We start from the raw sequence: 17,672 nt of genomic DNA on the forward strand, positions 1-17,672 counted from the left end.
GGATGGAATAATGATGGAAAAGATTCATGTATCTGAAGTGGAGTGGACAAGAGGAAGGTGAAGACCAAATTGGAAATAGAGGGATGTGGTGAAAAAGATTTCGAGTGTTCTTGGCCCGAACACAGAGGAGGGTGAAAGATGTGCATTGGCTTGGTTGAATTGGGGCAACGTGGTATACAGGGGGCAAAGTGCGGTCATAGGTCTGACCAAGGGTATATGTAGCTGCTGAATGAAACCACAGAAAGGCCTGTGGGGCTTTCAGATAAAAGGCTGTGGTTTCGAAGCATTGCACCCGACAGCTAGTGAATGGAATTTAGTGAGTGAGGCCTTTTTTCAACAGTTCCTTGAATATGGTAATTTTCTTGCTTATATTCATAGGAAAAGAATGATCAGATATGGAAATAATATCTTTTATGCTATGAATGTAGTTAAAAGGTTAATGTGAGCACTATCATATATTGTTGATAAAATGATACTTTTTGGGGCCCAACATTATAAGAAAAGGGTGCATCAAAAGGGTGAAGAGGTCTTCGTAAGAGGTTGACTGCCTCCTGTTAAGTTAAAGACCAGACATGAGATGCCTATTTTGATTTGGGTTTACCATGAATTGTAAATAGTACATTAGACATGTTATTCCTAAACTTAAATGGAATTCTGATATTGTATCAACAATTAGACAGTTTCCTTTCATCTCATTTCATCTGTGGTGTTTAGGCAGTATGTCAGGTATAAAGTTGATCCCAAAGTACCGTTTATGAACAGATTCATGCAGCTTTTTTCTCACCATACAAACCCTAGAAGATGGCTGGGTATGCCACTTTTAAATAAGGATTATCCAAAGCAAGGACCAAATTGTCATGCAGAGCAGAATTTTTCATATTTCTTTTGTTAAGCTTTTCTTTAGAGTTCATGAATCCTCCAAGTAGATATGCCCCAACTGTTCACTGGACTCTGCCTATAAAGAACAATATGGGTTTTGAAGTACAGAAAAGAATGATTCACCATAGGCAGAGCCCTGTGAGCATCGGTTTATTTTCCCATACCTTTTAGGGGTTAGTTAACTACAGACTTCCCACTTTTTCACCACAGCAGCATGACATCATAGGCCTGATTGGGTTGCTGTATAGTTATTAGGTATTTAACCCCTTAACATCTCCAAATGGATACTTATGTGTGCTAGACAATGCCTTTAGATGTATATATTTGCACATGGATTCACACAACAACCCTTGGTGTTGGCTGAGATGGTATTGTGGGATCCAGTCATGCCAATGAGAGCATTTTTGGGTAAGTTTTCTAGGAGCAAACTCAGTAGCTTTTAGCTTGATTTAGAGGACCTGGCAGAAGATCCTGAATTATTAGCCAATGATGATCCATCTTTGGATCGTGTTAAGAGTGATTGTTTTGGACACTGACTCTTTGAGCATCAAAAATTGACCAAGATGAAGTAGGAAAAGTGGAAGCAGTGTTACCAGTGCCCAGCTGACCTTGTCAACACTGTTTTCGACACACACTGTTTTTGACAGGTGTGAGTGATAAGTTTACAAACTTTAATAGTTTTGCTGTTTTAAAACAATTATCAATAAATAAAAGTAATTATAAAGAGAAAATATTTAAGTTAAAACTTAACAATAATCATTAATCAATATTTGATATAGCTAAGATAAATAGAATATGGACAGTGGCAACTCACTTAAATTTTAGTGCATTGTACGGAAATACCTGCTAACTTTTATACATTTTTACAGTGAAAGTAGCAGACAAAAATACTTCAAAGAGATTTTTTTTTTCATAGCTGTATTTATATCTTGGAAATGGTAAGGATAAATACAGTTTCAAATCATCTTGAAAATAAGTGAATTTTGAGGATTGGAAAAGATAGTGTATTGGGATGTTAGGGGGTTAAGGATGAGCATCAGCTGGTGTCTTATGTATTTTAGTGGTCAGAGAGGATGAATCCTCTTGAACCCTGTTTTCAAATGAGACATTGTTGTCATCCCACACCAAGCAAGAGTTCTCTCAATTGGTCAAAGGGATCTGCCTGTGGTAGAGATTATTTTTTCTTATTGTAAAACTTACATTTTTCAGATGTATGGTTTTCTGATGGTCCTGAAAGCTTTGCCGTCAACTTACAACAAGGATCTGCAAGAGGATAAAGTGATGTTTGAGACAGCCTCGACATTGATAGGGATTTTACAAGTGGCTGCTGGCACAGTAGCTACACTTCAGGTATGAAATGATAACAGAGGGAAGTAAGATTAATAGATAAACTTTTGTTTTCATGATTTGTAGATTAAAGAAAAATTAAGTTGGTATATATATCAGTATTGACTGTTTGTGAAATTTGTTTTTAATTATGCATGCATTGGCTCTTAATTGCCAAGGTGTTGAGTATTCCTGGGAAATTATATGGGAGGTATTGATTGAGAGGTTGTAGGCATCTACAGAGCATCAGATTGGGGAAGAGCAGTGTGGTTTTAGAAGTGGTAGAGGATGTGTGGATCAGGTGTTTGCTTTGAAGAATGTATGTGAGAAATACTTAGAAAAGCAAATGGATTTGTATGTAGCATTTATGGGTCTGGAGAAGGCATATGATAGAGTTGATAGAGATGCTCTGTGGAAGGTATTAAGAATATATGGTGTGGGAGGCAAGTTATTAGAAGCAGTGAAAAGTTTTTATCAAGGATGTAAGGCATGTGTACGTGTAGGAAGAGAGGAAAGTGATTGGTTCTCAGTGAATGTAGGTTTGCGGCAGGGGTGTGTGATGTCTCCATGGTTGTTTAATTTGTCTATGGATGGAGTTGTTAGGGAGGTGAATGCAAGAGTTTTGGAAAGAGGGGCAAGTATGAAGTCTGTTGTGGATGAGAGAGCTTGGGAAGTGAGTCACTTGTTGTTTGCTGATGATACAGTGCTGGTGGGTGATTAGTGTGAGAAACTGCAGAAGCTGGTGACTGAGTTTGGTAAAGTGTGTGAAAGAAGAAAGTTAAGAGTAAATGTGAATAAGAGCAAGGTTACTAGGAACAGTAGGGTTGAGGGACAAGTCAATTGGGAGGTATATTTGAATGGAGAAAAATTGGAGGAAGTGAAGTGTTTTAGATATCTGGGAGTGGATTTAGCAGTGGATGGAACCATGGAAGCGGAAGTGAATCATAGGGTTGGAAGGGGTGAAAATTCTGGGAGCGTTGAAGAATGTATGGAAGTCGAGAACATTATCTCGGAAAGCAAAAATGGGTATGTTTGAAGGAATAGTGGTTCCAAGAATGTTATATGGTTGCGAGGCGTGGGCTATAGATAGAGTTGTGCGGAGGAGGGTGGATGTGCTGGAAATGAGATGTTTGAGGACAATATGTGGTGTGAGGTGGTTTGATTGAGTAAGTAATGTAAGGGTAAGAGAGATGTGTGGTAATAAAAAGAGTTTGGTTGAGAGAGCAGAAGAGGGTGTTTTAAAATGGTTTGGACACATGGAGAGAATGAGTGAGGAAAGATTGACCTAGAGGATACATGTATCAGAGGTGGAGGGAACGAGAAGTGAGAGACCAAATTGGAGGTGGAAAGATGGAGTGAAAAAGATTTTGAGTGACCGGGACCTGAACATGCAGGAGGGTGAAAGGTGTGCAAGGAATAGAGTGAATTGGAATGATGTGGTATACCGGGGTCGACGTGCTGTCAGTGGATTGAACCAGGGCATGTGAAGCGTCTGGGGTAAACCATGGAATGTTTTGTGGGGCCTGGATGTGGAAAGGGAGCTGTGGTTTCTGTGCATTATTACATGACAGCTAGAGACTGAGTGTGAACGAATGTGGCCTTTGTTGTCTTTTCTTAGCGCTGCCTCATGCACATGAGGGAGGAGGGGGCTGTTATTTCATGTGTGGCAGGATGGCGATGGGAATGAATAAAGGCAGACAGTATGAATTATGTCTGTGTGTGTATATATATGTATACGTTGAGATGTATAGGTATGTATATTTGCGTGTGTGGACGTGTATGTATATACATATGTATGTGGGTGGGTTGGGCCATTCTTTCATCTGTTTCCTTGTGCTACCTCGCTAACGCGGGAGACAGCAACAAAGCAAAATAGATAGATAAAATATAAATGATTATTAGTATTATTATTGATGATAGAGTGGCAGATATAGGGTGTTTTGGTCGGGGTGGTGTGCAAAGTAAGAGGGTTAGGGAAAATGAGTTGGTAAACAGAGAAGAGGTAGTAAAAGCTTTGCGGAAGATGAAAGCCGGCAAGGCAGCAGGTTTGGATGGTATTGCAGTGGAATTTATTAAAAAAGGGGGTGACTGTATTGTTGACTGGTTGGTAAGGTTATTTAATGTATGTATGACTCATGGTGAGGTGCCTGAGGATTGGCGGAATGCGTGCATAGTGCCATTGTACAAAGGCAAAGGGGATAAGAGTGAGTGCTCAAATTAGAGAGGTATAAGTTTGTTGAGTATTCCTGGCAAATTATATGGGAGGGTATTGATTGAGAGGGTGAAGGCATGTACAGAGCATCAGATTGGGGAAGAGCAGTGTGGTTTCAGAAGTGGTAGAGGATGTGTGGATCAGGTGAATGCTTTGAAGAATGTATGTGAGAAATACTTAGAAAAGCAAATGGATTTGTATGTAGCATTTATGGATTTGGAGAAGGCATATGATAGAGTTGATAGAGATGCTCTATGGAAGGTATTAAGAATATATGGTGTGGGAGGCAAGTTGTTAGAAGCAGTGAAAAGTTTTTATCGAGGATGTAAGGCATGTGTACGTGTAGGAAGAGAGGAAAGTGATTGGTTCTCAGTGAATGTAGGTTTGCGGCAGGGGTGTGTGATGTCTCCATGGTTGTTTAATTTGTTTATGGATGGGGTTGTTAGGGAGGTGAATGCAAGAGTTTTGGAAAGAGGGGCAAGTATGAAGTCTGTTTGGGATGAGAGAGCTTGGGAAGTGAGTCAGTTGTTGTTCGCTGATGATACAGCGCTGGTGGCTGATTCATGTGAGAAACTGCAGAAGCTGGTGACTGAGTTTGGTAAAGTGTGTGAAAGAAGAAAGTTAAGAGTAAATGTGAATAAGAGCAAGGTTATTAGGTACAGTAGGGTTGAGGGTCAATTCAATTGGGAGGTGAGTTTGAATGGAGAAAAACTGGAGGAAGTGAAGTGTTTTAGATATCTGGGAGTGGATCTGGCAGCGGATGAAACCATGGAAGCGGAAGTGGATCATAGGGTGGGGAGGGGGCGAAAATTCTGGGAGCCTTGAAGAATGTATGGAAGTCGAGAACATTATCTCGGAAAGCAAAAATGGGTATGTTTGAAGGAATAGTGGTTCCAACAATGTTGTATGGTTGCGAGGCGTGGACTATGGATAGAGTTGTGCGCAGGAGGATGGATGTGCTGGAAATGAGATGTTTGAGGACAATGTGTGGTGTGAGGTGGTTTGATCGAGTAAGTAACGTAAGGGTAAGAGAGATGTGTGGAAATAAAAAGAGCGTGGTTGAGAGAGCATAAGAGGGTGTTTTGAAATGGTTTGGTCACATGGAGAGAATGAGTGAGGAAAGATTGACCAAGAGGATATATGTGTCGGAGGTGGAGGGAACGAAGAGAAGAGGGAGACCAAATTGGAGGTGGAAAGATGGAGTGAAAAAGATTTTGTGTGATCGGGGCCTGAACATGCAGGAGGGTGAAAGGAGTGCAAAGAATAGAGTGAATTGGAGCGATGTGGTATACCGGGGTTGACGTGCTGTCAGTGGATTGAATCAAGGCATGTGTATGGGGGTGGGTTGGGCCATTTCTTTCGTCTGTTTCCTTGCGCTACCTCGCAAACGCGGGAGACAGCGACAAAGCAAATAAATAAATAAATAAAAAATTTTTTTTTATTATACTTTGTCGCTGTCTCCCTCGTTTGCGAGGTAGCGCAAGGAAACAGACGAAAGAAATGGCCCAACCCCCACCATACACATGTATATACATACGTCCACACACACAAATATACATACCTACACAGCTTTCCATGGTTTACCCCAGACGCTTCACATGCCTTGATTCAATCCTCTGACAGCACGTCAACCCCGGTATACCACATCGCTCCAATTCACTCTATTCCTTGCCCTCCTTTCACCCTCCTGCATGTTCAGGCCCCGATCACACAAAATCTTTTTCACTCCATCTTTCCACCTCCAATTTGGTCTCCCTCTTCTCCTTGTTCCCTCCACCTCCGACACATATATCCTCTTGGTCAATCTTTCCTCACTCATTCTCTCCATGTGCCCAAACCACTTCAAAACACCCTCTTCTGCTCTCTCAACCACGCTCATTTTATTTCCACACATCTCTCTTACCCTTACGTTACTCACTCGATCAAACCACCTCACACCACACATTGTCCTCAAACATCTCATTTCCAGCACATCCATCCTCCTGCGCACAACTCTATCCATAGCCCACGCCTCGCAACCATACAACATTGTTGGAACCACTATTCCTTCAAACATACCCATTTTTGCTTTCCGAGATAATGTTCTCGACTTCCACACATTCTTCAAGGCTCCCAGAATTTTCGCCCCCTCCCCCACCCTATGATCCACTTCCGCTTCCATGGTTCCATCCCCTGCCAGATCCACTCCCAGATATCTAAAACACTTCACTTCCTCCAGTTTTTCTCCATTCAAACTCACCTCCCAATTGACTTGACCCTCAACCCTACTGTACCTAATAACCTCGCTCTTATTCACATTTACTCTTAACTTTCTTCTTCCACACACTTTACCAAACTCAGTCACCAGCTTCTGCAGTTTCTCACATGAATCAGCCACCAGCGCTGTATCATCAGCGAACAACAACTGACTCACTTCCCAAGCTCTCTCATCCCCAACAGACTTCATACTTGCCCCTCTTTCCAAAACTCTTGCATTTACCTCCCTAACAACCCCATCCATAAACAAATTAAACAACCATGGAGACATCACACACCCCTGCCGCAAACCTACATTCACTGAGAACCAATCACTTTCCTCTCTTCCTACACGTACACATGCCTTACATCCTCGATAAAAACTTTTCACTGCTTCTAACAACTTTCCTCCCACACCATATATTCTTAATACCTTCCACAGAGCATCTCTATCAACTCTATCATATGCCTCCTCCAGATCCATAAATGCTACATACAAATCCATTTGCTTTTCTAAGTATTTCTCACATACATTCTTCAAAGCAAACACCTGATCCACACATCCTCTACCACTTCTGAAACCACACTGCTCTTCCCCAGTCTGATGCTCTGTACATGCCTTCACCCTCTCAATCAATTATTATTATTATTATTATTATTATTGTAATTATTATTATTATTATTATTTTTATTTGGATGATATTTGCTGGAAAATAGTGCAAATGACTGGGAGATGTATGAAAGAAAGAGGCAGGAGGTCAAGAGAAAGGTGCAAGACACGAAAAAGAGGGCAAATGAGAGTTGGGGTGAGAGAGTATCATTAAGTTTTAGGGGGAATGAAAAGATGTTTTGGAAGGAGGTAAATAAAGTGCGTAAGTCAAGAGAACAAATGGGAACATTGGTTAAGGGGGCTAATGGGGAGGTAATAACAGGTAGTGATGGTGTGAGAAGGAGATGGAGTGAGTATTTTGAAGGTTTGTTGAATGTGTTAGATGATAGAGTAGCAGATATAGGGTGTTTTGGTCGAGGTGATGTGTGAAGTGAGAGGGTTAGGGAGAATGATTTGGTGAATAGAGAAGAGGTAGATGAAAGCTGGCAAGGCAGCAGGTTTGTATGTTATTGCAGTGGAATTTATTAAAAAAAGGGGTGACTGTGTTGTTGACTGGTTTGTAAGGATATTTAAAGTATGTATGACTCATGGTGAGGTGCCTGAGGATTGGCAGAATGCATGCATAGTGCCATTGTACAAAGGCTAAGGGGATAAAGGTGAGTGCTCAAATTACAGAGGTATAAGTTTGTTGAGTATTCCTGGGAAACTATATGAATGGGTATTGATTGGGAGGCTGAAGGCATGTACAGAGCATCAGATTGGGGAAGAGCAGTGTGGTTTCAGAAGTAGTAGAGGATGTGTGGATCAGGTGTTTGCTTTGAAGAATGTATGAGAAATACTTTGAAAAGCTAATGGATTTGTATGTAGCATTTATGGATCTGGAGAAGGCATATGATAGAGTTGATAGAGATGCTCTGTGGAAGGTATTAAGAATATATAAGTGTGGGAGGCAAGTTGCTAGAAGCAGTGAAAAGTTTTTATTGAGGATGTAAGGCATGTGTACGAGTAGGAAGAGAGGAAAGTGATTGGCTCTCAGTAAATGTCGGTTTGTGGCAGGGGTGCATGATGTCTCCATGGTTGTTTAACTTGTTTATGGATGGGATTGGTAGGGAGGTGAATGCAAGAGTTTTGGAGAGTGGGGCAAGTATGCAGTCTGTTGTGGATGAGAGAGCTTGGGAAGTGAGTCAGTTGTTGTTCGCTGATGATACAGCGCTAGTGGCTGATTTGGACTGAATTGGGTGAGAAACTGCAGAAGCTGGTGACTGAGTTTGGTAAAATGTGTGAAAGAAGAAAGCTGAGAGTAAATGTGAATAAGAGCAAGGTTATTAGGTACAGTAGGGTTGAGGGACAAGTCAATTGGGAGATGAGTTTGAATGGAGAAAAACTGGAGGAAGTGTTTTAGATATCTGGGGGTGGATTTGGCAGCGGATGGAAGTATGGAAGCTGAAGTGAGGGGAGGGGGTGAAAGTTCTAGGGGCATTGAAAAATGTGTGGAAGGCGAGATTATCTCGGAAAGCAAAAATGGGTATGTTTGAAGGAATAGTGGTTCCAACAATGCTATATGGTTGCGTGGTGTGGGCTATAGATAAATTTGTGCATAGGAGGGTGGATGTGTTGGAAATGAGATGTTTGAGGACAATATGTGGTGTGAGGTGGTTTGATTGAGTAAGTAATGAAAGGGTAAGAGAGATGTGTGGTAATAAAATGAGTGTGGTTGAGAGAGCAGAAGAGGGTGTTTTGAAATGGTTTGGTTGAATGGAGAGAATGAGTGAGGAAAGATTGACCAAGAGGATTTATGCATCAGAGGTGGAGGGAACGAGAAGTGGGAGACCAAATAGGAGGTGGAAAGATGGAGTGAAAAAGATTTTGAGTGCTCATGGCCTGAACATGCAGGAGGGTGAAAGGTGTGCAAGGAATAGAGTGAATTGGAAAGATGTAGTATACTGGGGTTGACTTGCTGTCAATGAATTGAACCAGGGCATGTGAAGCGTCTGGGGTAAACTATGGAAAGTTTTGTGGGGCCTGGAATTGGATAGGGAGCTGTGGTTTTGGTGCATTATACATGACAGCTAGAGACTGAGTGTGAACGAATGTGGCCTTTGTTGTATTTTCGTAGCACTACCTTGCGCGCTTGGTGGGGAAGGGGGTTGTCATTTCATATGTGGCAGGGTGGCGACGGGAATGAATAAAGGTAGCAGGTATGAATTATGTACATGTGTGTATATGTATATGTCTGTGTTTGTTTGTTTTTTTTCATACTATTCACCATCTTCCGCGTTAGCGAGGCAGCATTAAGAATAGAGGGCTGAGCCTTTGAGGGAAATCCTCACTTAGCCCCCTTCTCTGTTCCTTCTTTTTGAAAAGTAAGAATGAGAGGGAAGGATTTCCAGCCTTCCGTTCCCTCCCCTTTTAGTCGTCTTCTATGACACGCAGGGAATATGTGGGAAGTATTCTTTCTCCCCTATCCCCAGGGATAAAATATATATATATATGTATATGTTGAAATGTATAGGTATGTATATTTGCGTGTGTGGACGTGTATGTATATACACGTGTATGTGGGTGGGTTGGGCCTTTCATTCATCTGTTTCCTTGCACTACCTCGCTAATGCGGAAGACATTGACAAAGTATAATAGATAAATGAATTTTATTATAGAATTATTTTTTATTCTCAACTCCCTGTACTAAGAATGATATAGCTATTCATTATTGCATAATAGAATTACATCTAATGATTTATTTCCTGTTCAGGTAGATGGTACTGCTTGCCAAAAAGCCTTATCTGAAGAGATGCTTGCTACTGATGTTGCTTATTACCTCGTCAAGAAAGGTGTAAGTTAGAGTAATTACTATTTTCATAGTAACTATCTCAGCATGCATTTTTGCTATGAACAAAGAGATGTCAGATGATTCTGCTTTTGAGGATCATTTTTTCTATTGTTCACTGTCACTGGTTTATTGGTTTATAATCTGAGTGCTATCACAGAATTTATGTTCGCTTGAATGTTTGAATGATATTTGACAATATCTTGAATGATCTTGAGTCCTAGTTTCTGGTATTTGGTAAAACTTTTCAGTTTTGATGTATCGTGCGAGCAATACCAATTTTTTATTGCCCATCCATTAGCAAAAGTAGTCAATTCCTGTTTTTCTGAAGTTCCCTACTCATTAGTTACTTTAGTTTAAAAGATATAAATTTTTAGTCTTATTTGGCCTTAGATTTTTGAAAGGTGAGTCTTCATCTGTAATACTGTAATTCTGAATAGTCTACTTTTTTACAGATGGCATTCCGTAATGCTCATGGGAAGGCTGGAGAAGTAGTGAAATTATCAGAAGAGCTTGGATGCCCATTTTCTGAGCTGCCCCTTGATCAGCTTGCTAACATCAGGTTTGTTGCTATATCTTAATAACTCCTGAATGTTATTTGCCTTAGGCAGTGTAGATTTATCCAATTTATTCATGAACATTTACCTCCTAGAGATATTTCTCACCTTTAAAAAGAGCTCTTTGAGCATTAGTGAAGGTACTTTTTTAGCAGAGGCTTTGGTCATGGACAACACAGCAATATTGTTTGTGACTGGGCCTTAAATAAGATACAAGAAGGGTTAAGTGTTAGAAAAAGATTGGATGAAAAAGAGATAGAAAAGTTTTAGAAAATGATGGAAAAGTTTTAGAAGAATTGGAAAATCAAAGGTACCTTCTAAAGAGGGGCAGGTCAGAGGTATTAGGTAAGACATGAACAATTAAACAGTGCAGAAGCTTTGAAATGTAAGGAGAAAGAAACATCACAATGGCCCATTTTTATTTGCCAGGGGCCACAAAGTAATCATGTGATGCAGTGGTTTGCTGAGAGTTACATGAGGGTGCACAGAGAGTCAGTTTTCTGTAGCAGGTACCCTCAAGGTCTTAGGTCAGATTAGGAGAATTGTTAAGCTGGATTGCTTTCAACTCAGTTCTGTCAGATAGGTGAGTAATGCTAAAACCACTTCAGACATGAGAGTATTATTCCATATGAGCACAAATCAGTTCTTAGTATAATCAGAGCTACTGTTTAAGTGAAGAATTTATGGCATCAAAATAGAACTTGACATTTTTTAGAGATTGAGTTAGCTATTTCTGAAATGTGCATTTTAAGTATGTTAATTGATTTAGCTGTTAAAATTATGGAACTATCAGAGGACATGGGAAAGTTTTGTGAGGTTTTGGAAAGAGGGCTGGGAATATATTGGGTCAGCAAGTTTGCAGGAGGATAAAACTTTGTTTTGCACCCCATTGACCCGGCAGGGTGCATCTGCCAGTTTCACCTTCTTAGACCACTGTAGTGTCTATAAGGTTGGCTGATGCCTTTTTATAGAAACTCAGCAACCAAACACATACCCTGTGAATAATGACAGCTCATATATCAGAATTTGCCATAATGCAACATGTGGTCACGGAAGCTAATTCATTTAACAGGTTGAAAATTTTTATTAAGGAATTTTTAATCTCGGACTCATAGATTTCTGTCTACCTGTCTATCATCATTACTCCATTCACATTTTTCAGTCATTTTAGTTTGAATAATGCAGTAGCGCTCAAAAGATGAAAAATGAGTCCTCAAAAAATTATTTTTTTTGCACCTGATTAAAGAGAATGATAATGAAAAAGACAATTAGCCCTATGAATTACAGCATAGATTTTATTATATTATTATTAGTGTACTCCATTCCCAATATACTATGTTGAATCATGTACATACAGTCACCAAACATTGCTCACACATATCATGAACCCATGCCCAGTGTGTTAAAATGAATTATGGGCTTCCATCCTTATAAGCGTCCTTCTTACTTGTTCACATTACACACTGAATTGATCTGTTGAGACCAGTGTCTCTGTTCATGTAAGCCCTGTTCATACAATGCATCTATTGCATTTGATCCCTACTCATTCCTTTTTGCACAGACAAACATACAGACATGCATGGCATAGGCTAGGGTGTGTGTGTATACATACATAGGAGTAAACACATGATACATATATACAAGATTAAGAGACGAGGCACCATTAGTGTAAAACTCTCCCTGTAACACACAAATAATATTCGGGTGATTACAGTCGGTTGAAGAAATTCCAAAAATATGTAACTAGAGGAAAGATTGAGAAAAATATGAAAAGCAAGAAAGGTCTGAAGTCTTTAACGGATATCATGGTGACTGATAGATGAAAGAGAATATTCACAACACAGTTTGCAGAAACTACATTTATTGAGAACACTGGGGTTGAAGGGAAATCAGGAGTGATTTCTCGGGCACTTCAAAAGATGCAGAGTATTTGAACTGATGCAATGGAACAGAAATCTGAGGACATTCATATAGATTTATACTGGGAATCAAATGAAGCTTCAGAAGATGAAGATGAAGCAATCAAGAAAATTCATGGCCTCGTTCATGACATGTCTAGAAAAGCACAGAGCATATAAGGTAAGTGTTTGTAAGAAAAAATGGAGAAAATCAAAGACATAAAGTGTGATAATTTAACAATGAAGGATCTAGCTGAAAAGTGGGTTACAATAAAAGATCATACACCAAAGAAAGAGGAAAGGGGTAGGAAAAAGGGAATGCTCTTTGAAATATTACTGGGAGCTATAGAAATGCCAGACACAATTTTACAATTTTCTCTAATGAAAGAAAGGAGAGCAGTTGGTGGTTATCACTAAGACATAAGTGGATGGCCAATTATAGGTACTTTTGATTTGGGATCGTCTATCCAGGAGGAACTCATGTGGACTAAATACATTACAGACAGAGTAGATTTCAGTGGTGTATACATCAAAGATAAAAGGATGAGGGAAGAGAGGGAGAAAAGCAAATGATAGAAGTTAAGATATGGAGACACCTAACAAGGCAAGGGAATGGAGCATCCTCTCAGTACTGCAGAGTGGTCAGGAATGTTATGTAACAATGTAAATACATGCTGTTAGATTAGTAGTAAATGGTGAAGAGCTGGAATTTAAAGATCATATAAGGGAAATGAGAGAGAGAGTATCATTAAATTTTAGGGAGAATAAAAAGATGTTTTGGAAGGAGGTATATAAATTGCATAAGACAAGAGAACAAATGGGAACATCAGTGAAGGGGGCAAATGGGGAGGTAATAACAAGAAGTGATGAAGTGTGAAGGAGATGGAGTGAATACTTGGAAGGTTTGTTGAATGTGTTTGATAATAGAGTGGCAGATATAGGATGTTTTGGTCGAGGTGGTGTGCAAAGTGAGAGGGTCAGGGATAATGGTTTGGTGAACAGAGAAGAGGTAGTGCAAGATTTGCAGAAGATGAAAGCCGGCAAGGCAGCGGGTTTGGATGGTATTGTACTGGAATTTATAAAGAAAAAAGACTGTCGGTGTTGTTGATTGTTTGGTAAGGATATTCAGTGTATGTATGGGTCATGGTGAAGTGCCTGAGGATTAGTGGAATGCATGCATAGTTTCATTTGACAATGGCAAAGGGTATCGGGTAAAGGTGAGTGTTCAAAGTACAGAAGCATAAGTTTCTTGAGTATTCCTGGGAAATTATATAGGAGGGTATTGATTGAGAGGGTGAAGGCATGTACAGAGCATCAGACTGGGGAAGAGCGATGTGGTTTCAGAAATGGTAGAGAATGTGTGGATCAGGTATTTGCTTTGAAGAATGTATGTGAGAAATACTTAAAAAAAAAAACCAGATGGATTTGTGACTAGCATTTATGGATCTGGAGAAGGCATATGATAGGGTGGATAGAGATGCTTTGTGGAAGGTTTTAAGAGTATATGGTGTGGGAGGTAAGTTGCTAGAAGCAGTGAAGTGTTTTTATCGAGTATGTAAGGCATGTGTACGAGTAGGAAGAGAGGAAAGTGATTGGTTCTCAGTGAATGTCAGTTTGTGGCAGGGGTGCGTGATGTCTCCATGGTTGTTTAATCTTTTATGGATGGGGCAGTTAGGAAGATGAATGCAATAATTTTGGATAGAGGGGCAAGTATACAGTCTGTTATGGATGAGAGGGCTTGGGAAGTGAGTCAATTGTTGTTCGCTGATGAAACAATGCTGGTGGCTGATTCGTGTGAGAAACTGCAGAAGTTGGTGACTGAGTTTGGTAAAGTGGGTGAAAGAAGAAAGCTGAGCGTAAATGTGAATAAGAGCAAGGTTATTAAGGTCACCAGGATTGAGCAACAATTTAATTGAGAGGTAAGTTTGAATGGAGAAAAACTGGAGGAAGTGAAGTGTCTTAGATATCTGGGTGTGGATTTGGCAGCGGATGGAATCTTGGAAGCAGAAGTGAGTCACAGGGTGCGGAAGGGAACAAAGGTTCTGGGAGCATGAAAGAATATGTGGAAGGTGAGAACGCTATCTTGGAGAGCAAAAATGGGTGTGTTTGAAGGAATAGTGGTTCCAACAATGTTATATGGTTGTAAGGAATGGGCTATAGATAGGGTTGTGCGGAAGAGGGTAGATGTGTTGGAAGTGAACTGTTTGATGACAATATGTAGTGTAAGGTGGTTTGATGGAGTAACTAAATAGGGTAAGAGAGATGTGTGTTAATAAAAAGAGTGTGGTTGAGAGAGCAGAAGAGGGTGTGTTGAAATGGTTTGGATGCATGGAGAGAATGAGTGAAGAAAGATTGACAAAGAGGATATATGTATCAGAGGCGGAGGGAAGAAGGAGAAGTGGGAGACCAAATTGGAGGAGGAAGGATGGAATGAAAAAGATTTTGAGGGATTAGGGCCTAAACCTGCATGAGGGTGAAAGGCATGCAAGGAACAGAGTGAATTGAAACGATGTGGTATACCGGGGTGGGTGTGTTGTCAATAGATTAAACCAGGGCATGTGAAGCGTCTTGGGCAAACCCTAGAAAGGTCTGTGGGACTGAGTATGAATGAATGTAGCAATTTTTGTCTGTTCCTGGTGCTGCCTTGCTGCAGGGGGATGCTGTTTCGTGTGTGGTGGGATGGCGACAGGAATGGATGAAGGCAGCAAGTATGGATATGTTCAAGTGTATATATGTGTATGTCTGTGGTTTCAGTGTATGTATACATTGAAATTTATATGTATGTATATGTTTGTGTGTGGACGTTTATTTATATACATGTGTATATGGGTGGGTTGGACCATTCCTCGTCTATTTCCTTATGCTACCTCGCTGCCACGGGAGACGGCGGTTAAGTATAATGAAAAAATATTTATATATTTATTCAATATACTTTGTCATTGTCTCCCGAGTTAGCAAGGTACTGCAAGGAAACAGACTAAAGACTGTACCAACCCACCCACATACATATGTATATATGTAAACGCCCACACACGCACATATACATACCTATACATTTCAACATATACATACACATACATACAGAGACATATACGTATATACACATGTACATATTCATACTTGCTGCCTTCATCCATTCCCGTCGCCATCCAGCCACACATGAAGTGGCACCCCCCTTCCCCTGCACAAGTGTGAGGTAGCACTAGGAATAGACAACAAAGGCCACATTCACTCACTCTTAGTCTTTAACTGTCATGCTTAGTGCATTGAAACCACAACTTTCTTTCCACGTCCAGGCCCCACAAAACTTTCCATGGTTTACCCCAGATGCTTCACATGCCCTGGTTCAATCCTTTGATGGCACATCGACCCCAGTATACCACATCATTCCAATTCACTCTATTCCTTGCACGCCTTTCACCCTCCTGTATGTTCAAGCCCCGAACGCTCAAATCTTTTTCACTCCATCCTTCCCCCTCCAACTTGGTCTCCCACTTCTCCTCGTTCCCTCCACCTGTGATACATATATCCTTTGTTATTCTTTCCTCACTCATTCTCTCCATGTGACCAAATAATTTCAATTCACCCTCTTCTGCTGTCTCAACCACACTCATTTTATTACTAAACATCTCTCTTACCCTTTCATTACTTACTCGATCAAACCACCTCACACCACATATTGTCCTCAAACATGTCATTTCCAACACATCCACCCTCCTCCGCACAACCCTATCTATAGCCCATGCCTTGCAACCATATAACATTGTTGGAACCACTATTCCTTCAAACATACCCATTTTTGCTCTCCGAGATAAATTTCTCTCCTTCCACACATTCTTCAATGCTCCCAGAACCTTCTTCCCCTCCCCCACCTTGTGACTCACTTCTCCTTCCATGGTTCCATCCACTGCTAAATCCACTCCCAGATATCTAAAACACTTCACTTCCTCCAGTTTTTCTCCATTCAAACTTACCTCCCAATTGACTTGTCCCTCAACCATACTGAACCTAATAACCTTGCTCTTATTTACTTTCATTCTCAGCTATCTTCTTTCACACACTTTACCAAACTCAGTCACCAACTTTTGCAGTTTTTCACCCAAATCAGCCCAAATCAGCTAGCGTGTATCATCAGCGAACAACAACTGACTCACTTCCTAAGCCTTCTCATCCACAGCAGACTGCATACTTGCCCCTCTCTCCAAAACTCTTGCATTCACCTCCCTAACAACCCCATCCATAAACTAAATTAAACAACCATGGAGACATCATGCACCCCTACAGCAAACCAACATTCAGTGGGAGCCAATCACTTTCCTCTCTTCCTAGTCGTACACATGCCTTACATCCTTGATAAAAACTTTTCACTGCTTCTAGCATCTTACCTCCCACACCATATACTCTTGATACCTTCCACAGGGCATCTCTATCAACTCTATCGTATGCCTTCTCCAGATCCATAAATGCCACATACAAATCCATCTCTTTTTCAAAGTATTTCTTACATACATTCTTCAAAGCATACACCTGATCCACACATCCTCTACCACTTTTGAAACCACAATGCTCTTCCCTAATGTGATGCTCTGTACACACTTTCACCCTCTTAATCGATACCCTCCCATATAGTTTCCCAGGAATACTCAATAAACTTATACCTCTGTCATTTGAACACTCACCTTTATCTCCTTTGCCTTTATACAGTGGCACTATGCATGCATTCTGCCAATCCTTAGGCACTTCACTATGAACCATACATACACTGAATATTCTCACCAACTAGTCAACAGCACAGTCACCCCCTTTTTTAATGAATTCCACTGCAATACCATCCAAACCCACAGCCTTGCCGGCTTTCATCTTCTTTAAAGCTTTCACTACCTTTTCTCTGTTTACCAAACCATTCTCCCTGACCCTCTCACTTCACCCACCACCTCGACCGAAACACCCTACATCTGCCACTCTATCATCAAACACATTCAACAAACCTTCAAAATACTCACTCCATCTCCTCACTTCACCACTACTTGTTATTACCTCCTCATTAGCCTCATTCACCGATGTTACCATTTGTTCTCTTGTCCTACACACTTTATTTACATCCTTACAAAACACCATTTTTTATTTG

General features: G+C 40.5%; 1 protein-coding gene across 7 annotated transcripts in view; it reads left to right on the top strand.

Annotated features, from left to right (window-relative positions):
- Window positions 1-17,672, top strand: part of Argl (Argininosuccinate lyase) — a 245,540-nt gene that overhangs the window by 197,013 nt on the left and 30,855 nt on the right. For all 7 annotated transcript variants that reach the window (XM_071693764.1, XM_071693774.1, XM_071693805.1 and 4 more), the window contains 3 exons: window positions 2,089-2,229; window positions 10,015-10,095; window positions 10,545-10,651. In XM_071693764.1, coding sequence (XP_071549865.1) covers window positions 2,089-2,229; window positions 10,015-10,095; window positions 10,545-10,651 — 329 coding nt within the window. The remainder of the gene's footprint in view (window positions 1-2,088; window positions 2,230-10,014; window positions 10,096-10,544; window positions 10,652-17,672) is intronic.

The sequence above is a fragment of the Panulirus ornatus genome, chromosome 4 (genome assembly GCF_036320965.1).
Source record: "Panulirus ornatus isolate Po-2019 chromosome 4, ASM3632096v1, whole genome shotgun sequence".
Lineage (NCBI taxonomy): Eukaryota > Metazoa > Arthropoda > Malacostraca > Decapoda > Palinuridae > Panulirus > Panulirus ornatus.